Below are 25,192 nucleotides of genomic sequence, written 5' to 3'. Positions count from 1 at the left end.
TGCAGCACTGTTTGGAACTACTCATGGAGAGGTCTCTGGTGATTTCCTGTGTGGTAAATGTATTTCCTTTGTTGATGTTGGCTGACTACCTCCATGATCAAAGAACATTTTTTATGACTCTGAATACAGCTTTTTTTCTTCACTTGTCTTCTGCCTACTCATGAAATGGCGTTCTTCAGGAGGATACTTTTAGTTCTTATCTCATTTTCAGGTTGAAAGATTCTTTGTAATTCATCTGTGCACTATGGTTTGAATTTCCTCTCTGAAAGCCACAGTGATGTTTAATTGCCACTGTAACAGTGTAAAGAGGTAGAGTCTCCAAGAACTGATTAGGTCCCAAGGAATCTGCTCTCATAAATGGTTTGATGCAGTTACTGAGGGTGTGTTTGCTGCATATGCAGTCTCCTCTTATCCTTGTACTGTGTTATAAGCTAAATAAACTTGCACTGTCTGTAATCCACTCAGTCAGTTATAGTAGCAGAGAATGGACTCAGCCACTGTCCTATCTCTGACTCTGTCCAAAATTGTTCCTTATTCCACATCTACACATTTCCCTGAGTTGCTGGATACCATCTCATACAATGTGTAGCTATGCAACCACCATCATTTCACCCAAACCCACTTTCCTTATTCTCCATTTTTGTAGATGTTATAATTATTTAGTTGGAGCCTCCAAATCAAAAACTCCCATATTTTATCCTCATCAAATAGAGACCATACTCCTCTGCTTTCCTTTCATTACCCTGATTATATCCCAAACACTTAAGAGATATCATTGTAACCGATCAGATTTGGTCATGGATTATCCAGCTGTAATATTCAGTGGTGGATTAATACCGTCTGCTTCTCAGGCTCTGGCTCCCCAGCCACACCGTAACAGTGTAGCTTCCTAACCAAGGCATATGCGCTTTGACTCACTTTCTGTGGTGGTGGTGATGGTGGTGGTGGAGGTGGTGGTGGTGGTGGAGGAGGTGGTGGTGGTGGAGGTGGTGGTGGTGGAGGTGGTGGTGGTGGTGATGGTGGTGGTGGTGGAGGTGGAGGTGGTGGAAGTGGAGGTTGTGGTGGAGGTGGTGGTGATGATGGTCTAGCTACACAAATGACCCTGCAGTGCACACACGGAGCCTGCAAAGCTGAGATAACCTAAATTAAAGCTAATGTCTTTTCTCTCATTGAGTTTTAAAATCCCAGACTCGTGTGTGTGTGTGTGTGTGTGTGTGTGTGTGTGTGTGTGTGTATCTGTGTTTGTCTGACTATCTCTCTAAAAAGCAAGAATTACATGGTTTTTTGAGAAACTTTGTAATATTTTCTTTAAATGTCATTTTTTAATAAGTGAGTTTAATATTTGACAGCTGAGTAACATTGAGTTGTTTTAGTATTATAGCTCGTTCAACATATGATGGTAGTTAATTGCTGCAAAAGATGTGTCAAATATCAAATAGTATGTGATACATATATATGTATATCTCCTATGTATAGAATATTCAAAGGATAGAGGAGGAAAACATGAATAGGGAGACAAGTAGAAGGAAGATGTCAGACAACAGTGGGGAGCGTGAGAGAGGGCAGTGGAGAGGAAGGTCAGTATGACTTGTTTTCTCTCCTGTACCTGAGGTGAACTCAGAGGGGATCAGCAAGGCTGGAGGTAAGGGAGGTCGCAGAGACAACCACATCCAGTGATATCTGTGTAAGGAAATGTAACAATGAAATCCATTCATTCTGAAAAGGAGCAAAAAGAAATGTAGGTATTATGTTGGATGTCTCATCAACTTTAATGGCTCTTGTCATCTCTAAGTTCATTTGAAAATGAACCTTTTTTTCTACATAGCATCTGCTTGCTTCACTTTAGAAATGCAATGGTTTTATCAAGTTTATTGAAGTATAATCTGCATAAATTCAATATGCCCACTTAGAATGCTTGTCAGTGAGTTTAATATATACATTCCCATGATTGCTAACACAAACAAGATACACATTCCCATCGCTCCAAAACATTTTCCTACAGTCCTTCCTCAAAGCTCATAGGCACTGCTTTGATTACTATCATAGCCAATTAGATTTGCTGTTTATAGAATTCCATAGAAATGTGGCCATAAAGTAAATACTCTTGTGTCTAGATGCTTTCACAGTCAGCATTAACATGTAAGAACCTTCCATATCTGTTTATCTGTTAGTTTCCTTTCCTGTCACCTTACAGTCATCCGTTATAGCTACTCCATGATACTTCATTAGTCTTTCACATGTTGGTGGACATTTGGTTTATTTCAGGGTCTAAGCTAAAGCACTAAAAATGCCCTGCACTTTTATGACCAAGTCTTTATATGGACCCATATTTTCATTGCTATTGGGAAAAACCTAGACATGGACATTGTCAGGGCCATGTGCTGCTTGAAAAGAAAGATGGTTCTTTAAAATGGTTGTACAGTTTAGTGTGTGGGTGAGCAAGGAGAGCAACAGTTGTTCCACATTTTCACTAAGACTTTAAATCAGTGGTCTTTTTCATTTTAGCTATTAGAGTGCGTGTATAGTATTGTTAGTTTCATTTTCCTGATGACTTTTGGAGTTGAGCATCTTATGGTTAGCCATATATTTTCTTTTCTTTATTATTATTTTTCCTTTAATTCATATTTTGTATTTTTAAAAATTTAACAACGACTTCTAATGGACTTTGAAGATTTGTTTTATTTTTAATTATGTATATGTATTTGTGGACATGTGAATGTAGAACACAGGGTCCAGGAGAGGGCATTTGATCCCCTGGAGCTGGAGTTATAGGTAGTTGTGAGCTGTGTGTTGTAGGTACTGGAAACTGAACTTAGGTCCTCTGCAAGAACAGTCAGTATATACTCTTTTTTTTTTTTTTTTTTTTTTTTTAAGGATTTATTTATTATGTATACAGCATGTATGCCTGCATGCCAGAAGAGGGCACCAGATCTCATTACAGATGGTTGTGGGAATTGAACTCAGGACCTCTGGAAGAGCAGCCAGTGCTCTTAATCTCTGAGCCATCTCTCCAGCCTCAGTATGTACTCTTAACCACTGAGCCATCTCTCCAATTCCTCAGGGCTAAATCTGTAGTGATAAATCTTACTTGGTGACATTTTTTATCAATATTTGGAGATTTCCTAGGTCTCTGTCTCTGTTTTTATATCTAATTTCTTTGATGTTGGAGAACTAATCGTCCTATGATTTCAAACCTTTGAAATACACTGTAGGATGTTTTATTACTCTGAACATGCTTTAGCTTGGTTCATGTTCTGTGTGTCCTCAAAAAGAATGCATGTTCCACTGTTGTTGGGTAAAATGTTTTACAAGTGTTGGGTTAGGGGTGTAGCTACTCTTGGACAGGCATGCCTGTAATCCCAGCATGGGAGAGTCAGAAGCAAGAGGGTCAGAAGTTCAAGACCATCCTCTACTATGTAAAGAATCTGAAGCCAGCCTACATATGACCTGTCATGGAAAAAAAAAAAAAAGAAAGAAAGAAAAGAAAATATATCTAGTTGATAATTTTTTACTGACAGTGTTTTCAAGGATTTCTGTTATGTAGTCTCTGATTCATGAAAGACACCCTGAAATCCACTTGTCTACTTAGGTCCTCCCACCCCGTTCACTTCTGTCCGTTCTGGTTGCATTATTCAGAACTCTATTATTAGATGTATTTAAAGACTTTTCTATCTCGTCATGAATTTTGAATCCTCTATTATAAGAGTTTAGAATTCTAGGTTATTTTTATTTTTATCTTAAGCCCTTTAAAAGTGTCTTCCTGTTGTTTTCTAGTTTGCATAATTTCAGATGCAAAGCCTATTATCACTCATTTTTTGTTTTCTCTGTATGTCCTGTGTCTCCTCCACAACCATTAAAAATAACATTGTCTTTACTTTTTAACTATGTGACTGTGATCATATGTAACATGTAGCCTTTGTTCAGAGCGGCTTCCTCCGCCTCTTGTTCCTAGTAGAATTGCTGTTTCTGACAGAGGTTGGGGAAGGAGACTGTTTTCCGTTTCTGCAAAGTTGCTACACATGCCATCTACTGCCAAGAGCTGCCTGATTTATGACTAGGACTTCCAGTGCTTCACACAGACTCATGAGCTTTGGTGGTTACATCTGTTGATTCCACAACTTAAAAGGAATAGAATAGTAAAGTTTTACTGTTAGTATACTTAGGGCCATTCCCCAGATTCCCTGTCAAGTTGAGTCTTGTTAGATACAGCATAAGTAGGTTTGTTTTTTTCTTTTTTTGTAACTTGGAGTTAGTATGGATAATTTCAGCATCTTTCTCATGAACTAATATATTTTGAAAATCATGAAACCTATAAATATTCCAATTAAATTCTGATGACAGTAATAAAAAGAATTATAGTAATGTTTTATATTATTTTATAGCTTATAAAATAATTTCACAGAAATTTTCTCATTTAGTTTTATGATTATTTGTACTGAGTTTTTATAGACTTACCTAAATCAATAAAACACTTGCTGAAGAAAAAAACTACAGTTAGCATTTAAATTTTTTCCTTTGGTGTGTATGGATATTTACATATTTGTGTGTTATGTTACGTGTGTGCACATGTGGAGGTCAGAGGTCAGTTCTGTAGACTTTCTCAGTTGCTGTCCATCATTTTGGTCCCTCTCTGAACTTGAAGTTCCCCCATTCAACTAGACTGGCTAGCCAGCGAGCCCTCGGGATGCCCTGGCTTCATTTCCTCTGCACTGAGGTCATAGACATGCACTGCTCTGCCTGATTTTTACATTGGCTTCTGGAGACTTGAACTTGGTTCCTCATGCTTACTCACCAAGCAGTTCATCACCTGGGCCATCTTCCCATCCCCATTTTTAAAAGATGAAAAAATAAAACAAACAAAATGGAACAGTGCTTAAAAGCTAATGTTTGCCATTTAACATGGAAAACTTGTCAGTTTCAAATGCCAATGGCCTTTTCTAAATAAAACTAAATGACTCTGGCTGAACTTTTTTTTTTTTTATTTTTTTTAATGTTCCTGCGCTGTCAACATTAGAAGTGGATTTATTTTCTTTTGGAAAGGCAAACCAATGTGCCTCTGATTTCCTGGTATGTTTTTTCCCTTATGTAAAGAGTGTGTTTGGTTTTATTACTTTACTTTGTCTTTTCAAGATTCACCTGGTTTTACTTGTTTTGTGACAGGTGTCCTCACTCGAGGACAGCTTGGCTTGGTAGACCTCATCCTCCAGTACGTTTGCTCTGATGAGATGAATGAGGCCATAAACATCCTGAGCAGCATGAACTGGGACACCATGGGCCAGCAGTGCTTCGTCAGCATGAGCACCATCATGAACCATCTTCTCCGACAAAGGCTCACTCCAGAGAGAGAAGGTCAGACATCAGTGGTTTTGAGTGTACGTGAAATCCATTTTGAGTCAGTTTTAGAATGATTGTTAGTTATGTTATTGGAGACTGAAGGACAAAAGTATTAATGCTATATTAAAACTGAAAGGATATCAAAACTTATTACCAAATGGTACTTCCTGTGTGGTACTTGTCAACACAGAGGACAGCTTTTCTGCCTGTGTCTGTGTTGAAACTCAGTGTTGTCGTTACACAGTTCAGTCAAGCTCATGTGTGGAATGAACTTAGATTTAACATCTGATCAGAAATTTCATTTATTCTCTTTGTCTGCAGACAAAGGACAGCAAACCAAGGTCTTCTTCTTCTCTCATGTTAAACACCAGTGTGTTTTCTCACGCATAAGTCCTCTGTCCAGAAAGGAGTTCCTTGCACCTCCTTTTGTGTGTGTCAGAATTGTCTGCAGCCCAGCTGCTCTTCTGGTTGTCAACATTTGGGTCTGTACTTTGGATGTACATCTCACTTCTCCTGCTTGGATTTCCTCACCTTTTCTTGGGAATTTGCCCACGGAAATCCAAGATGTGTACTGTTGAGGTTGAGGGCACTGAGGAAACAAATGACACGTGAGATATGAAAACAGATTTTTACATCTCCACTTCTCTAGCATGTATTTGTGAGTTGTTATTCCTTTATATGATATAAAATATACCAAAATGGCTGGGGTTTAGAAATTCATTTGATATCTTTATGCTACTAATATAAACATTAGGAAGTTATAACTAGACAGTATCACTAAATAATACAGGATAAGAAAATTAGGGAAGGTCTATAACTAGAGAACGTTTTCTTTCTTAGTATTTTCAGTGCGTTTTAATAGACTTTCCTTATTTTTATTACCTTTCCAAAATAATGGTTTTTTTTTTTGATAAAATTCTGTAGTTGACCAGTAAGCTTGTGAATCTCTAGGAAGTTTATATTACAGATTTTAACATAACTCCCAGAATTCCCTTCTAATATATGTTTAAGAATCAGCTAAACTTTTTGAAAGTAGTCCAAATTCTTCTATGGAAATGTATTTTTACATGAAGAAAATGCCTACCACATGCCCACCACGTGCATGATCCACTGTTGGTATTCAAGAAATATAGGTTAGAAAGAAAAAGTATAACCCCAAGATTTCAGGGAATAAAGAATTACTGTAATTTTGCTTACAGTTATCTCAAGTGATTATGTTTTAAATATTGATACACTTCTCAAGATTGAGTACTTGTCCAAATAACAACAGAAACAAAAGAGTCTCCCAGGTCTGTAGTGGTATACATGCTCTGTGTAATAAGTCCCATGCTCACAGTTAGAGAAGGAATATGGAGACATAAAATATTGAGTTTCACTCCAGACACTGAGAAGTTGCTTGCACCTTATTGAATTTATGTTATTAAATTGCTGGGTTATAAGAAAGATTATGAAGAAATGCACAAATGGGCATTATCAGATTCCTATCCTAATAAAGGAGTTTTTCACAGACTTGTATTGGAGAAATAGAGAAATAAAAAGCTTTTATGATATTGGGCTATTAAAAAAGAATCTATGTATATCCTGGGTTATCCAAATATGAATATGCTAAGTAGCTATGTGCATTTTCTCACAAGTAACTACAAAACACATTTCTAAAACATTCAGAATTTCCTGTTGAGATTTATTTTATCTGAATCTAACAAATTTGACATGGTAATTCATTGGCCTTTTATTAGTGAAACCTAGTGCGCTGTTATTTCTAGCCGTGTTGTGTCTGTCTTTGAGATCTTCATTTCCGCCTTCAACATCAAGCTGGGCAGCCTAATGAATCCGTAGCTGTGCTGGGAGTTACACGTATTCCATGTAGACTTGAACATTTCAGATGTACGGAACATGCTGTCAGGAAAACAAGCAATAGGGAAAGAATCTGGCTTGTTTTCACAGTGACAGTGCTATGTTCAATTTTAATCTAAATTGACTGCTGCTTTGAAAGAAAATACCTCCAAAATGCATCCTATTTTACTTACTGTCTAGATTTGAGATTGGAAAAAATAAAGACATTACTGAAGCTTAGTCAAGCCATAGCAATTACTCTGATGAGGTATTTACTACTTGGAAATCTAAATAGGCCGACAACTAAGAGTTTTGCTAAATAATGACTTGTTTATTCAATCCAATGTTGGAAGCACAAATATTATAGGAATCTAACTGTGAACTGTAGTATACTCATACATACTCATGTTCTCTCCATATGGTAATTGCTTCCAGGTATTTCTGGGCAGAAGCACAGCCCCACTGGCATATCTTGGTAAAACTGTGAAGTAGACAGGCCGCTCCTTATCCCCTAATCTCTTATCTCTGAGCCTCCCTCATTTATGAAAAACATCTTTCCAATCTTCTCCTATCCCAGGGTGTTTGTTTTCATGAAAGGACAAACCACAGAACCTTGTTTATGGCAGGATTTAGGGACAAGATACAGATTTTCATTGTTCTCCTAAAATTGCATCACAGTCATATCTTACTCTAATATACAAGTCTTTATTTGTATTATTTAATTTTAAATATATATACATATATATATATGTATATATGTATATATAGATATGTATATATATGTATATATATATAGTTAGTCACCTAGTGAGTGTGCGTGCGCACGTGTGTGCGTGTGCGTGTGCGTGTGTGTGAGTGTGTGCATTAGCCATAGTATATATGTGGAGGTGGAGGTCAGAGAACTTGTGAGAGCCAGTTCTCTCCTCTACCATATGGGTCTTGGGGATTGAACTCAGGTCATCAGGCTTGGTAGTAGATGTCTTTCACTGCTGAGCTGTCTTATTGGCCCCTTATTGATATTTTTTAAGAAAACATTTCTACTGTGCTAATTTCATTTCCCTGTTCAAAAAATTAGTTTTCTCCTTTCCAATAAAGAGAGCACATAATGTTGAGCACACTGCAAATTGATTTTACTGGAAATACTAGTTCAAACTGTATTACTTTGATGAGTCACTGTTTTAATTACCCATTTGTGGTGAGACATTGGTTCATTATGGATTTCTTCAATTTTGACAGCTTTTTGTTGCTCAGAGTCATTGTCAGCTTTGTCTCAAGTGACAGTTTATACACAGGTTTGTTTTTGTACCAGCTGTCATATTTTAATTTCATCTTTCCTGCAACAAGCTCATATTTCATCCAAATTTGCAGAACCTGACTGACTGCAAACACGAATATTCTGTTGTAATTGAAGGAGTTTCTCTTGTTTTAAGTGCTGCTATGTTTGAATTCCACAGCACAGCTTGAGACAAGCCTTGGAACCTTCTATGCTCCAACAAGACCACTTCTGGATACAACTATTTTGGAGTACAGAGACCAGATCAGCAAGTATGCTAGGAGATTCTTCCACCACTTGCTCAGGTGAATGATACTGCCGGCTGGTGGGCATCAGCTGCATATTAAAGAGCTGACTTTCATGAATGCTCCTCCGTAATATGGCCATTTTCTGACAGCTTTCCTCTTTAAAAGAAAAGCACGTTGTATTAGTCTTTATTTATTATTCCTTTCCTTCTTAGGAAATACTGAATATTATCTAGGACCTTTACATCATCAGTAATACATTTTACCCTTTAATATAATACTAAAAACTATGTGGAAAAGTCAACATGAAAACATGAACTGAACTTTGTTCCTAGCCTAAACAAATATTCTGGCTTAAACTGAAGGCAGAACTCTGTGTCTGTGCTATGAGGCTGTGAGGCAGTTGTTAACTTGCTATCTTTTTATGGTTGCTAGAGAGAGACTTCTCCATTGTCCTTGCATATGATGTGGCAGTTGCCAACTTCACTGTAACTAATTTTCCTACTTTATATACATACAAGTGTTCTTTCAACCTTAGGGGTTATTTGACAGTTTGATAAAAATGTCAAATATGGCTCTGAGAAAAACTATTCTGTAAGTTGGAGGATAGCGTACATTCACAGAGAAGGCTGGAAGGGAGATAAAAATCTGGATAGAAAGATTACAGACATAAATACTGTGGTAACTAGTATTAAAATCAGGTAAATGATTATTGTGAGAGTTATTTTCTGGAATGAAAAGAAATGTAATATTATACAGGTGACTGGGATGCTCAAATACATCAATCATGATCCATTTCTCAGGATGAGTGGTATATACCAGGGTCTGTTACAAATTCTCTCTTTCAGTTGTTTATGTACACTTACTGTATTCTGTATATGTGTGTTATAGTCGAACTTTGAGTTATGTTTACAGAAAGGAAGGACTGTGTGAAGGAGTTGACTTTTCTCATAATATCCTTGCTGCCGTGCTGTGCAGGACATTCAAAGACTTTGATAATAGTCTCTTATTTTTCATCAAAATAACTTTATAAGGGAATGCTATCATGTCCTGAAGTAATAACCTCAGGCTTAGAGGATCGGCTTACTTAGACGAACAACAAGTGGCCATGGATCTAAGGCTGGTTCCACTGTTTTTGACTCTTTCCTGAAGACACTTACTACAACTTGTTTAATTTTCAGATACTACCTTCCAAAACAACTGTGAGTTGTTGTCTGTGCAAGAATAGGCTGATTGACAGATGTTCAACCGTCCCAAAAGTGGGGAGACTCAGATTGGTCAAGCTTGAGGTATACTGTTAGACAGGCATTTGTGCTCCATAATTAATTTTATCTATATATAAAGTGGTACTTTGAACTCTACACAGCAGTGAGGCCTTTAGAAAATCATATTTTTGGAAGCCAGGGAATGTTAATATATTGCAAGAGTTATTATCTGTAATTGAATCTTGCCTTTTTATCTGAATGGTGTTAGCATATTTCAAGAGCCTCTTCATCTTAAATGTGGCAGTCTTCATCCATGAGCATATCCTGAAAACACTGGGGTTAGAGGCACGCGTACTTGAACTTACGGCTTTGCTCTTGGTTTTCTTTGACGTTTTGTTTTTCTTGTTTCTGGGGAAGATTGGTGAGTTAACTTTTTACCTAAAGACCTCAAAAAGATCACTGTGGTTTTGGCCTCTTGATTTTAAAGCAGTTGTTTGTATTTTACAACCTCTGCCCTAGGAAGCTCATCTATGAATGTGACTATCCTTCCTCTGTGTGATTTAAATTGGGTGTTCTGTGACAGGTGCCTCTCACTGCTGCGGTCAGGATTATGTTCAGCCTGGTCTGTTTGGCCCTGTGAGATGTTCCTCTTTGGGAATGCTTACTTTTCCATGTTCCTGCTTTTGAACGCTTTTAGTTGCAATGAAGTTCACTGGTTTCTCTTTCAGTAGTAGGCTGTACAGGGCATGAAAAAAGAAATGAGCCGGCGGTGGTGGCACACTCCTTTCATCCCAGCACTGGGGAGGCAGAGGCAGGTGGATTGCTATGAGTTCGAGGCCAGCCTGGGCTACACAGTGAATTCCAGGACAGGCACCAAAGCTATGCAGAGAAACCCTGTCTCAAAACAACAACAACAACAACAACAAAAAGAAAAAAGAAAAAAAAGAAAAGAAAGAAAGAAAGAAAGGAAGGAAGGAAGGAAGGGAGGGAGGAAGGAAGGAAGGAAGGAAGAAAGAAAGAAAAGAAGTGGGTGGCAGTGGCACATGCCTTTATTCCCAGCACTCGGGAAGCAGAGCCAGGAGGATCTCTGTAAATTCGAGGCCAGCCTGGTCTACAGAGCGAGATCCAGGAAAGGCACAAAAGCTACACAGAGAAACCTATCTTGAAAAACCAAAAAAGAAAAAAAGAAAAGAGAAATGTATGTTAGTAGAAACTGAATGAGATAGCCTAAGTTGGAAACATCCTTTTGTTTAATATGCTGAGAAGTTTAATCTAGGGGAAACAAAACAGGCCAAATGCCTTTAAAAAAAAAAAAAAAAAAAAAAGTGAGACCTGCTAGGATTGCATGAGACTTTCTGGTTTGGCTGGTCATTACTTTAATACTCCCTAAAAACTTATTAAAGAATTAAGGCCACCTTGGGACACTTTAAATTGAGGAAGAAGACAGGAGCCTTGTGGAGATTAGGAAAGTAGCTGAAGTTACTTGAGTGGGACTCAGGTGGGATTCGTGATGTGGGGGAAATGCTGTGTTTTTTTTACTTTGATACAGCATACAAAGGCTGAGGTCATAGTCTGACTTTGTGCTAACAGACAAGTGTATGTGTGGTTGTTAAAACAAATGTTTGTATACAATTTGTGTTTTGTTCTTGTTGGAGAGCAATTCTCCAGACATCTTCCTGTGTCTCTTGGCTTTTCGAGTTCAAACATACTTAAACTGTAAGACTTATTTTTTAGATCTTTCTTGAGAACTCTTTGTGTGTGTTCAAAATTGCTGAGTTTCAAAAAGAAATGTTCCCTAATGGTATAAATCACTCAATAAAGTGTTTGTTTTAATAAGATTAAAGAAGTAATAGTCTATTTATAAAAATTGTTAAGCTGCAGGACACCTACAAAAAATAAATGCAGCTTTGCCTGAAATATGCCTAGAAAGTAGTTCTTCACCTTCCCCTCTGTGAACATGAATAGTCCTCAGAGCACTTAGTGGGGAGCATTACCAAATAAGAACTTTCCATCACAAACCAACAGAGACTGTGAAAGGAACAAGTAAATGCTGCTTACATGAAAAAAGCAAACATTTTACATGACTATGTCCCATAGGAAGCACTGATTTATTTTAATTAATTTTCTTTTCAAACATAAGGCTACTGCTTTCTGATACAGTGGTGTGAATATGATTCTGACATAAAGGCAGGTGCTTTTGAAATGCTTATAAAATAGTAAGCTATTTTGAGGAAGAAGACTTACTGCTTAGAAATAAAAATATAATATTTACTATTTTATGTAGAGGAATGTAAGAACACATGTGTTCTCCCTTACACACAAAATATTAAAATGAATTGGTGTATATCAGATAGATAAGTGGCTGGGTGTGTGACAACTGTTGTAACGTGATGTCAGAGCACAGACGGTTCGTATTTACTCTGTCAACCTTGCTGGCTATCTGGACATTTCTGTAATAGAATGTGGGGAGTAGTATATTGTGTTGACGTTAATATTTGTACTAATAATTTAGAAAGAAGGGAAGAGCCAACCAGGGATTGAAACCTTTAATTTTGAGCCAAAATAAATCTTACTTCCTTTTGTTTCTCTTTTGATATTTAGCACAGCAACAAAAAGCCAACCCCTGGAGCAGGGCAGACAGTGCGATGGTAAAAAATGTATACAGGTCTTTTAGAGGACTTGAGTTTGGGTCTCAGCACCCACATCAAGTGGCTAGCAGCCACCTTTAACTCCTGGGGATCTAATGCCTTCTTCTGATCTCCATGGCCACATGCATGCACATAGACAGAAACATGCACATGTGTGCATAAGAATGTTAAAGAACCTTGTTATATGCCACTGAAAGCAAGCCTGACATTTTTGCCTTGTTGCTTATCTGCTCAATTATGATGTCTGAAAACTACAGTGTTAAAATGAAAGCACATACATAACTTAAAAAAAGAATTAGGGCCTGGAGAGATGTTTAAGAGTACATGTTTGTCTTGCAGAGGGCCTAGGTTCAGTTCCCAGCACCCACTGGTAACTCCAGTTTCAGAGGACTCAATTCCTTCTTCTGACCTGTGGAGAAGCCAAGCATGCATGTGATGCACAGACATGCACATAGGCAAAACACTTACACAAAAAAATGAATATATCTAATTCAGTTTTTAAAAAGACTCTTAGGCGATTTAACTAGTAATAAAGAAACAGTTGAGGAGGTGAAATTTCTTTTTAGTTTTGAGGCTCCTCTGGTCTCTGAGACACCACAATCTTTTTGTTTCTGGCTCCTTTGAATTTGTAAAGTCAGACATAAGGTCTCTGAGATAAGCTTTACCTACTTAGGGAGTTCTAGGTTTCCCAAGTCCAAGTGCACACTTAGGAGAATGTCAGTAATAAGTTAGGAAGAGTGGTATACTCTAGAAAAGTAGTGTACCTTCAAATACATCCACCGCAGTGCTGTCTGCTGATTCTAACTCTCATAACCATAATCACCCTGCATGCTAAGTATAACCCTGTTATGACGAAACCTACTTATGACAGTGTCAGGCAATTGGGAATCTCAGGTCATTTAAGGGTGCTCCTCAGAATTAAACCCTTCCTAAGCAAAGGTTTCCTAATGTTTGCCTGAGGCCATTTTCTCTTAGCAAACCTGTAGTCAGAACTCCTTAAAGACATAAAGATGTTGATCTGTGTTAAGTCTTTCCTTTAGGAAGAAATAATTGTTACCCAAAGGAAGGCAATCCTTAGAAGTGATAAGATTATGATTTTAGGCCCTAGTACTCCTCGTGGTTACAGGAGAAAGTTTTTTTGTTTTTTGAAACTTGGGACTTTTATTTTAGTTAACAAAGAGTACTTCTGTGTATTTATAGAGAACAGTGTGAATTGAATCAAGTTAATGAACATATATGTCATCTCATCAATTTATTATTTTCTATACAGAGGATTTTGTATTTTAGCAAATTAGATAGATGTAATACATTGTTATCAACTGTGGTTGCCACACAGTACAACAGATTATGAAAACTCATGCTGCTAGTCTGGTGGAAGCGCTATCCATTTGATGAATATCTTCCCTTTCTCTGTGCCTTCCCCTCAGACTGTGTTTTGAGATAATTTAGAGCACCTGGCACTGAGTAGAATGCCCATGCCAGGGAGGGCTCACTAGGTCCACACATTCCCCCAGGAAATCATTCCTCTCACAGCACCATGAGGTGCTGAATTCAAATTTGTGCTGGTTGGCTATTTGTTAATCTTCCAACAGCCCAATTTAAATAGGTATTTCCCCATTTCAAGTCACTGCATGTCCTTGACCACAGATGCCAGGGCCGATTATATAAAGCAGGAGTCAGCTGACTATAACCTGTCTCCCGGGTTTGTAATATAATGCCATTGGAACGCAGTCAAGCCCGTTTGTTTCCATAACATCTATGGTTGCTTGCAAGCTATAGTTGTGACAGGGTTGTGTACCCCTCAAAGTGTATTTCCTCTCTGGCCCTTTACAAAGAAAGTTTGGAAGCCCCTGCTACAAACAAATAGCAGTAGAGACCTACAGTTTGGTGAGCTTGTCTCTTGAGTGCCAAAGGAAGAGGAGACGAGTGTCATCTGTAACGTGGACTTAATCTCTTTGGACGAAGGCAGTGGAGTTGGTCTTAGCACTGAGAGTTTGGGGTACTATAGGAAGGAGGGTAATTGTTTTTTAAAGATTTATCTTTATTCCATGTGAATGAGCCTTTTGCCAGTATGTATATCTGTGCACCATGTGTGTGCTTCATGCACATGGAGGCCAGAAGAGGGTGTCAGATCCCCTGGGACTGGAGTTGCAGATGGTAGTGCAGTACTTAAATTTTTAAACATTTTTTTTCTCAAAAGCTTTCTAGTATTTATTAAAAACATATATCAGCAGAAACCAGTCCATGAAATTTATGTTTTTATTTAGCAGAAAGGTCTTTGATTAGTAACTAAACACTTGTAATCATCAAAAGACAAATGCTATTTATATCTAACAAGAAAGATAAGCTTCAGTATGTACCCATGGTAGGGCTAGATTCCACAGAACAACATATATACCTGTGAAATGTATATGCTGATATTATAATAGCATCAGTGAGTGTGCTGATAGGTTAAATTTACACTATATTTTTATTTTTTAATTATTTGAAAAAAATTTAAATTTAAATATATTTTGATCATATTCTGTTGTAGAATATTATTTCAAGGTGTGTTACTTTTGTTTATGCTCTGGAATGTGTTTGTTTAGTGATGCAAACATGTGTTTGATTAAATACAATGGTCAGGAGGCTGAGTCAGCAACTAGCTGACAGGAAGTAGTAGGGAGGAACCAGATGAAAAAGGGGTTATAAGGAGGGGCCAAGAGAATTTTGAGGGCTTTTTGGAGGACAAGCAAGGTGAGGAGGTGAGCTACTTGCTATTCGAGCTCGCTAAGGAGCAGAATTCCACCCTAACCTTTGAGTCTTGAGTTCTTTAGAGGGACAGATGTTTAGTTAAGTTCCCTTCAGAGCTTTGCAAGAGTTGGAGCCAAAGGGAAGTCCCTCTGGCCACAGCCCTTTTGGCCTAACCACTGCTGGTAAGCGGTGGAGTTGCAGTTGCTGATTCAGATAGCAGTAGCTTAAAAGGCAGCAACAGTTTAAAAAAGGACAACACTCTTCCCCTTCCCAAGTCCTTCTAGATCCTCTCCCCCTAACTACCCACTCAACTTTAAGTTCTTTCTCAAAAAAGCAAACAAAAACCCAATACAATAACAAAACCATATCCAAAAAGAAAACAAAACCAAAAACAGACACCAGACTGTAACCAAATAAAAACAAAAACAAAACAACAAAAACCCAGTAGAGTCCATTTTATGTTGGTCAACTATTCTTGACTGTGAGGCCTGTCCTGGAGGGGTTGATAGACCCAGTGTCACTGTATTGGAGAAAACTGATTTCCCCTCTTCCAGCAGGTATAAATTCAGTTCAGTTGTTAACCTTTATCCTGGTGGCTAGATATTCATTCATTCATTTCTTTAAAAGCAAGAGCAGATCATAGAGAAATCATAGCAGAAATATCAGGGTTCTAGGGAGAGTAAACAACTACAGGGAGGGAGCTGTGAGCTGGAGGGGAGAAGGGCTGGGCAGGGTACTAGCCGCTCCAGGGTGTAGAACAGGTACTTGCGACACTGAGGCAGCCTGAGGAGGAGCTTCGATGTGCTGATAGCTCAGGGAGCCAATGTCTCTTCTGCCAGAGGTAAGGGAATGGATCCTTTGGGTAGAAGGGAACCAGCTTCATCAGTTCCTGAGAAATGCTAACTTTCATCTAGCCACTGGAAACCCTCCTATAGTTCAGGTTGAACTCATTTATTGCTGTCTGGAGTTTGGACAAAGACATGCAGGAATTGACCATTTACCCCCTCATTTCTCCAGTCCTGTCTAGGGCTTTTCCTGTCGTGTTGCCTGAGCATCCTTGTTTGTGTCTTTAGTGAAATGTGCAGGTCCTTTCCAGTTCATTGACCCACTGCGCTTATTTTGTGAATTCTCTCTTCACTCTGTTGGAATATTGACCTTTTTTGTTTGTTTTTTAATTTTTATTTAATTCTTAGGTTTTAGAAAAGGAAATGGTCAGGTCTTCCCCTCACTCCTTCCCTCCGGTTCCTCTCCTCAGCCCCACTCCTGCTATGGGATCTTTTTCTTCTGGCTTTTGACATTTTTCATACATTACAAATACTTTTAAAACCCACTTGCTACTTATTTTTCAATTCAGTGCATATTTTCTGACTGTTCTTTCAATAGACATTTTAAATGACTAATGTTACTGTATTTTGTGATTTCTTGCTTGCCGTCTTGCATCTAAGATTATAGAAAATTTTCTATAACCAGTAACCTGATTATTTCAGTCATCTCTGACTTTATGCGTCACATTTTATTCCTCCGTGCTCTGAAAATAATTTAGCATAATAAATAGTGTACAGATCCAGCTTCATTTTCTCCCAGGTTTAGCCAGTTATCTCATATCATGTTCATAATGTTCTCATGACAGCTGAGCCCATTTTTATTCCACACTTACAATTATGAGATAATTGTTGACAGCAGTCACAAAGTTGAACTCGTCTGGTGGATCTGTGCACTCATGTGCATGCATGCCCACAAACTTCACATATCACAAGTAATCTAAATTTCTAGTTTTCTTAACGAAACAGTAGCAAATACTAGGTCATTTGCTGTTACTGAGGCTGGGTTTTTGTGTGTAATATATGCATATATGTGTACGGCTCTCTCTCTTGGTTTCTGTGTGTGTGTGTGTGTGTGTGTGTGTGTGTGTGTGTGTGTGTGTGCGCGTGTGCAGGTGGAGACCTAAAGCTGACATCACATGTCTTCCTTACTCTGTCCACCCTATCCCCTGAGGCAGGTACTCTCACTGAATCAGAAGTTTGCCTTTGCAGCTAGTCTGGTGAGCCAGCTTGCTCCAGGGATCTCTTTGTCTCAAGGAAGATGGGATAAAAGGCAGGCCACCAAGCCCACCTGGCTTTTATATGGATTCTGGGCAAGGAAACACCTTAACACAGGGTATTAAAAGTAACCTCTTCATCCTCTTACCTGGTTAAATACATTTGCTTTGACGTCTTGTTACTACTGACCTGTACTTAGAGCAACATTCCTGCACCCATACAGTTAGCTGCTTCACTTGTTAGAACTTTTTTTAAAGATGGTTAGCTCTGGTCTACTTTACACAACTGGACACACCTGGGAATGGGGCCCTCATGTGAGGACTTGCCCCCCATCAAATCGGCCTGGAGGTATGTCCATGGAGCATTTTCCTGAAGTGATTGAGGAGGGAGGGTGGTCCTGGGCTATATAAGAAAGCAAGCTGCACAAGACACAGGAAGAAGCCAGTAAGCAGCATTTCTCCCTGGTCTCTTCCAGGTTCCTGTCTTGAGCTCCTAGCCAGGCCTCCCAATGGTGAACTAGAAAGTATAAGCTGAAGTAAACCCTTAGTAAACTCACACAGGTAGGGGCTTGCTATGTTGTCCAGGCTAGCTGTAGAACCAAGGCTTCAGTGATCTTGACTGCAGCTGTGTGCCTTGGGCCTGGCTCCAGCTACCCTAAGTTTAGATGGATCCAGAAAGCTAACCGTTTAGAGTGTTCCTGTGCCATAGTTGCAGTTTCTCAGATGGACTCCAGTGTTGTTTTAATCAAGGCTTTGGAGGCTTTTGATTAGAATGCCATGACCCATGTGAGTATGTGTGTTAATTTTGTGAAGAACTGCTTCATTCTTCTGTGAAGAAAAACATGTTCTCTTCATTTATTCAATTTTGTAGTTTGTTTTTGCAGACATATCTCCTTCCTTCTAAGTATTATATCTAAGTATTTTTATTTGCTGCTAATACTGCTGTTTTTTTCTTCTAATTAAACTTCACAACTGGTGAATCTTGGTATGAGAAATAGTGTGTGACTCTTCTAGAACTTTAAAATTTATTTCTAATAATTTTGTGATTGATTTGGCTTCTGAGGTGGGCATAAAATTGTCTACAGATAATCATCATACCCCCATGCATCATACATTTACACTCTAATTCTGTGTAGTGAATAATTATGTTAAGGTTCCTTGTCTTGCTTGTGACTTCAGTGAAAAGATGCTACTCATTCATAGTTTGGTACGATGCTGTTGTCTTATACACTGTTACGTTTTTATGCATTTCTTGTCTCCCCACAATGCTAATCATAATTCCCGTCTCACTGAACGTTTTCTAAGTCTTTAAATCTATAAAATTTAATCTTCCACTATCTCTGTTCTGTGAGGATAGTTATTTCATCTACAGGTTTTCTAATAATAAGCCTTCCTTCCATTCTCGGAAGGTACTGCTGTGGTGGTTTATCTTCATTGTCAAGTTGACTGGATTTAGAGTCACCTAGGAAACATGGCTCTGGGCATGCTGAGCTGGCCTTTTCCAGAGAGGTTTAACTGGGGGACCTGCCCTGGATGTGGGCAGCACTGTTGCATGCTGGTTGCTGGCACGTCTCTCTCCCTGCAGTGTGGCGGTCCACTTCTCCCTGCTGCGGCCATGTCTTCCCACCATAATGCTGTGGCCCTTTCCAACTGGTCAGAACGAGCCCTCGCCCTCAGTACACTGCCAGGCATTTTGTCATGGCACTAGAAAAAGGAGCGAATGAAATACTTTCTTGGAAGTGGAGCATTTGAATCAAGAATCACAGAAACATGGTGAGCAATCTATTTATGAGTAGCCATGAGAACTAAAGTTTTGCTTCCACAAATTAAACCATTTTTGATAGCAGCTGTGGCCTTGTGACTAAAAACTAGGCTTCTTCTATGTGTATTTTCCAGTTTGATTTCACAGTTGCATGAACACTCCTAAGATTGTGATTAGCTTTAAATCTTAGTGTTGCTTTTCATTTTTAAAACTTTAAAAATTTAGAATTAAAAATACACAAATAAGTGAAAATAATTGCAGTTAACCTCTAGATGTTAATATGTCTAGTTAGATGGATTTGACATGGACAAAATAATTCACTGTTAGGTTTGTAAATGTGATTTGTGTTCATAAAACAGAAATCAAACAGTTATGAACCACAGCATAGAAGTAACCTAGTGCCCACACATTGCAGTACCCAGAAATCAACAAAAAGAAAGGATGTTAACTCTCGAAATTAGGATTAGAAAAGAAATTACCTTGTTAATGTAAGAATACAACTGTGTAAATAAAATTGGAAACTGTAGGAAAGAGAAATAGAAAAAATAAAGCCTCCATCCACTTTAAAGCAGGGCCCAGCAGATGTCCCTGAAGAGTAATGGCTAGAAGCTGGGTGTGCTGCCTTGTGCCTGTGACCCCAGGATTCGGGAGGCTGAATGGGGGTTACCATGTCTCTAGTGCTAGCTGTACAGCAAGACTCCGTCTTTCAAACAGTAATGTAATTAGTTTAAAACTGGATATTTTATAATCTCTTCAGAAAGATCATTTAGAAAACAGTGTAGTCATGTCAGTATTAGAAATCTAACTTAGATTATTCTCTCATTTTCCTCCATCTTGTCCTGTCATGAAAACACTTTACTGAGATCTATAGGATGGCTATATATCTGATTTACTGTGTTCCATGATTTCTGAATGATTGGTTTTTATCATTGCGGTTCAGATGTTTTTTGTAAGAGCCATGTCTGAGTCAGCTGCACTGATTAGTCGTCCTAATAGGTTCTGTTAATGGATGTGGCTTTCATGTTGAGTTAATTTATACCATCGTGGAAGACCTACCACTGGGATGGAAAAAGCTGCAGAGAATTATTGAAAAGGGATGAGCTATAGCACACTGGGGTTTGAGCAAAAGAAGTGAGAACCAACAGGTGCCATGAGCTATTACCAACATTTTAAGTAAACTTGTATGTTAGCTTGAAGCCTTTGCTGAGCACAGGCCATCTGTGTGCAGAGAAGGACACTGGGTATTGAGAAGCTGCTCAGTAGGAAGGGTTCAGACCCAGGAAGGTGCCCTGTGAGGGAAGGGTGAAGGGCAGGGCACTCTTTCAGGGTATCTAAGGGAATCCTCTGTAAAAAAAAAAAAAAAACAAAAAAAAAACAAAAAAAAAAAACAAAAAAAAAAAAAAAAACAAAAACAAAAAAAAAAAACTGTCCAGAATAAGGTATGGTGGCAAGTTAAGTAGTTTTCAATTTCAGTTGGAAAGATTGAAATGGTCCTGAGGAAAAAAAAAAGTCAACAGAGTTTGTGGAAGGGATAAAAGCCATTTTTTTAAATTAGCTTTCTTTGAACATGAAAACATTGGCTGGTGTCACCTAACCTTCTAGACTTTGACCATGCTTCAAATTCGGTGACTACCCAGAGTAAAGTCACTCCAGCCTGTCTTCTGTTGTTTGGCTTTTGGTCTAGTCAGAGCTGAGGATTGTTTTCATTTGCTTTGTTTGTGGAAAGACTTTATTGGTAATGTTTTAATGAATATTGTTTGTTTTTTTTTTTTTTTCCCTATGCACAAAACCTGCCAGTCTAACTCTCTAAGAAATGTTTGGAAATGTGTAGTTTTTCCCATCAGGGAATTTTCCATCAAGGGGCATTTTGTTTGTTTCTGGTTTGGAGATCTTAAAAAGCAAAGCCTCCAGGTTTTATGAAGACTCTCACTTGTGCTGGGCCTGCCCTCTGCCATGTTTACTGTTTTCACAGTGCCAGGCTGTGTGCCCTCCCACCAGCAGAGCTCAAGAGAGCAGGGTCTCCTAATTGTTCTGCGCTGTAGCTGTACTAACAGAGTTGGGGCATAGCTCATTGACGCTTGTGTTTGCATTTTCCTTATGGCTAAATGACGTGGACTGAGCCTATTCTCATGTGTTTATTTCCATCTGTATACCTTTGTTGAAATGTCTCCTGAATGGTTTTTTTTTTTTTTTTTTTTTTGCCTATTTTCTAATTGGAATGTTTAAACATTGCTTTTTAAATATTTGTGGAGTTTCCTTGCAAATGCAGGTAAGCAAAAGAGACTACTTACTTCATAAGCAAGAGAAATTTGGAAGGCTGTTTGTTGATATTGTGAATGTTTAAATGTAGATGAAGGAGCCAGAATGATGTTTGGATTTTACTGAGATTCAAACACTGTGGAAGTAGTATTGAGATAATGAACATAAAAGGGAGGAGGGGAAATAGAAAGAAAAGGAGAGGTGATTCAGGGGCAAGGAGGAAAAGGCGGAGAGGGAGGTCGTGATTAGCTTTAATAGTCAGCTGAGAGGAGAACCTCGATTGAGGAATTGCCTGGGTCAGCGTAGTCCATGGGCTAAGGGCTAGGTCTCTAGAACCCTCCTCCTAACTGACACAAGAGGGCCCAGCCTACTTTGGGTGGCATCATTCCTCAGGCAGGTGGTCCTCAGCCATATGAAATACCCTAACAAGCAGAGGCCAGACAGCAGCTTTCCTCCATGGTTCCTTCCTTGAGTTTCTGTCCTCATTGGCCCTTGTGAGTGATGGACTGTGAACTGGAAGTGTAAGCCACAGAAACTAGGACAGGAAATAAGAGATACATGGGCTCAGTCTGAGAATACCCTTAGAAGCAAAGTTTTTCGTTGGGGTATGTAACACAGCTCCAGAGCTAGTGTGTGGTGAATCTTGGTGTCCACTGGAAAGTGTAAATGTTTTAAATAAGTTGTAACTTGCTAAGTGAAGAAGATGGCCTCTTTTAAATTACATTTAAGCCATTAGTGATGGAGTTTAAAGAGCATTGGAACTGGTTGTGGTAGTGTAGACCCATAATCTCAGTACGTGTGAGGCTATGGCAGGAGGATTGATTTCAAGGCCCAAAACCTGGACTACAGAGACCTTGTCCTAAAGCATTGCAATCAAGGGATATTATTTCAATTCCAGTCCTTCTAAAGACTGAGGCCTATGCAGACTCTTCAGTTGTGTGGAGAAATCAGAGGGCCTGTTTCTACTATCTTTCCAGGGTGTTGTATCTTTGACAATTACTAGAAAACACTTGGTACCTGTAATTTGTTCTACAGAAAAAGTGAAATTGATAATTTTTAAGAGCCATGGTCTATAAGATCATGATTTCTGACTAGACATGCCTTTTAGACCAGAGAACTGGAAAGACAAGTCATGTGGTGTGCCCATTTTTTGAGTTGTTTGCTTTGGGGAAGTGAGAACTTGTAGATTTGTATACATGCCAGGTGGATGCTACATAAAGAAATAACTTCAAAACTTGCACAAGAGTCACCCAAGTCTTTGGCTGAAATCTAAAGCTATGTTTGCATTGAGTTGGTCAAGGAATGGTGATGGGTTCCATATCTTCCGGGAATGGACCTGCCTTAGCAGCCTGGTCCATCATCCATTGGCTGGAAGCAGCTTGTGGCAAGGAAATTCTCAGTGTAGGTGGATTTCAGATCCCAACACAACAGCCAGGACACCTGTTGGCAACTAACGTCTGTTTTTCCATACAGGTGTAGAGTATAGCTAGGTTATCTCGTATCACCAAGACGGGACGAGGCCAGAAGCCCCTGGCATCAGCTGTGTTCACGACCACTACAGCTCACCCTCTGGCAGCAATATGCCATCCTTTCCTTAATCTGCCCTCTACCTTTTCTTCTTGTGTACTTTGCTGTGACAACTCAGACACTTCTATCTCATTGAGTATTGGTTCCTGTTTTTCCTAGCCCTCTATGAGTTATTCCATCTCTTGGGGTCATTGATAGAGTGAAAAGTTCTGTATCCTGTAAATAACTCTTTTGATGTCACTGAATTGTTAACCAATTTTCTGTTCCAGCTCCCATGTTAAAACACGCTCAGAATTCATTCCAAGGAGTGCTCTGTGGATATACAGTCCTTTACCTTACTGGGTTCAGCATGTCCCTCGCTCATTGTACTGATATAGACTCCAGGTTATTAGTCTGGCAGCCAGGAGAGTACTGGAAATATGTTCTAATGGGTGTGAGGAGTATATGTTGTATTGTAGGCAAAGGTCTCTACAGTATCTTGTAGCACAGAAATGTTGGTTCACATTCAAGAACTGTGCAGTTTGGGCGCCTCAGAAGCAACATGCCAGCCAGATGTACCTTTCCCTTATTTCAGGATCCCAGCAGAACTGCCTTTGTAGTGCCTTTAAACTCTGTGATACCTCTATTAGCTGTTCCACTTTAGCTGTCCCTGCCATTCAAATAAAGAATGACCTTTGCAAGCTACCAGAAAGGCTCACATAGAGCCACTAGCTGTCTATAGCACTCCACTATTCCTCCACCTTCCTGGGGTAAATACAACCCAGGACTAATTAGTTAGGTCCACTGTCTTGGGAGACATCGCTCCCCTATGTTGTCTCCACCATATACAATATTCTACAATTATGTAGCATATTTCTAAGGAAAGGTTACTGAAACTCATCAAGCCAAAGTCACCCATCTAAAGAATCTAGTGTCAATCTTAAGTCACGTAGAAGCAGGACAGCTTTAATATTTGTCTACTCAGGAATCATCACCCATTGCCTGGGAACAGCTTGTAGAAAATAAGGTCTTACCAGGAAAACAGGCATCTATAAATAGAAGTGTGAGTAGTCCTGTCATGAAAAATAGGAAGAAACTCCAGGAATTGCTCACAGAATTGAAGTACCCACTAAATGGGCAAAAACTGATTGAACAACCTTTTTAAAGTGCTTACAGCAGTCAAGGCAATGCTTGATGAAGACAGAGGTTGCTGAATTATGGTAGGAAGGCATTGTGATATTTACTGCTTCCTTCTCTGCCGTTCCTCATTCCTCAGTATGACAGGTCTGTGGGGCAGTCAGAGGTTTGCAATCCTCATATGGCTGGCAGGCGCCAGAGGGCCATGAAAGACCTTGCTTTAAAACCATGGTTGTGCCGGGTGGTGGCACACACCTTTAGTCCCAGCACTTGGAGGCAGAGGCAATTGGACCTCTGTGAGTTCAAGGCCAGCCTGGTCTACAGAGCAAGTTCCAGGACAGGCTTCAAATCTACACAGAGAAACACTGTCTCAAAAAAACAAAAACAAAAAGAAAACAACAACAACAACAACAACAAAAAAAACAATGGTTATAAATTTTGAGCTTTCTAGTGGTTTGTGTAGGGGCTGATACAGACATTTGGATTGTTTCACAGCCCCAGGTTGGAACAATATTCCCAAGAGTACCTACAGGAGCATATGAAGACAGGACTAGAGTTAGATAGCTCAGTCAGGAAAGTGCTTGCTGTGTCTACACATGTCTGTGTACATGTACCCACTTGAACGTGTATATTCTACACACACACCAAACAAATAAATATAACACCCACTGCTGTCTCAGCTAAAGGCTTTCTAATAGAGAAAGCAGGAGAGACACCAAAAGCATTTAGGAAACAGAAAACTAAGAAGGAAGATAGTTAATGGAATATTATATTGTCTTTTAAAAATATAATAGAAATGGTCATTAAGGCAAAATTTATTATTATACACTTAAGGGCATTCTATAATGGTAAAGAGGCAGTTGGTTAGGAACAAATAAGTGTGTGTGTGTTTGAGAACAGAATTACAAATATATCAGCATAAAAAAACTCATGGATTCAGCATTCAGTGTAATGCTACATAGCAATAAAAACACCCAGTTAGCAAATAAACATACAAAATGCTCAGCACCACAAGTCACTGGGGAAATGCAAATCAATCTGTAACACAAGACTATCACATATGGATAAAATGATGGAGATTTAATTTTTTTTTTAGAATTTCTTGAGTTCTGTATTTACATAATTTCCCCCTCCCTTCCATCACTCCAGTGTGCATGCGCGCGCGCATACACACACACACACACACACACACACACACACACACACCAGGTATAGGGAA

At 39.0% G+C, this 25,192-nt stretch overlaps 1 protein-coding gene across 3 annotated transcripts in view; it reads left to right on the top strand.

Annotated features, from left to right (window-relative positions):
* The window catches only part of LOC118591794 (WD repeat containing planar cell polarity effector), a 296,006-nt gene that overhangs the window by 157,486 nt on the left and 113,328 nt on the right, over positions 1–25,192 (top strand). For all 3 annotated transcript variants that reach the window (XM_036200167.1, XM_036200168.1, XM_036200169.1), the window contains 2 exons: positions 5,161–5,349; positions 8,622–8,745. In XM_036200167.1, coding sequence (XP_036056060.1) covers positions 5,161–5,349; positions 8,622–8,745 — 313 coding nt within the window. The remainder of the gene's footprint in view (positions 1–5,160; positions 5,350–8,621; positions 8,746–25,192) is intronic.

Source organism: Onychomys torridus, chromosome 10, assembly GCF_903995425.1.
Source record: "Onychomys torridus chromosome 10, mOncTor1.1, whole genome shotgun sequence".
Taxonomy (NCBI): domain Eukaryota; kingdom Metazoa; phylum Chordata; class Mammalia; order Rodentia; family Cricetidae; genus Onychomys; species Onychomys torridus.
Note: the sequence above shows the minus strand (reverse complement) of the source record. Positions and strands in the feature narration are given on the sequence as shown.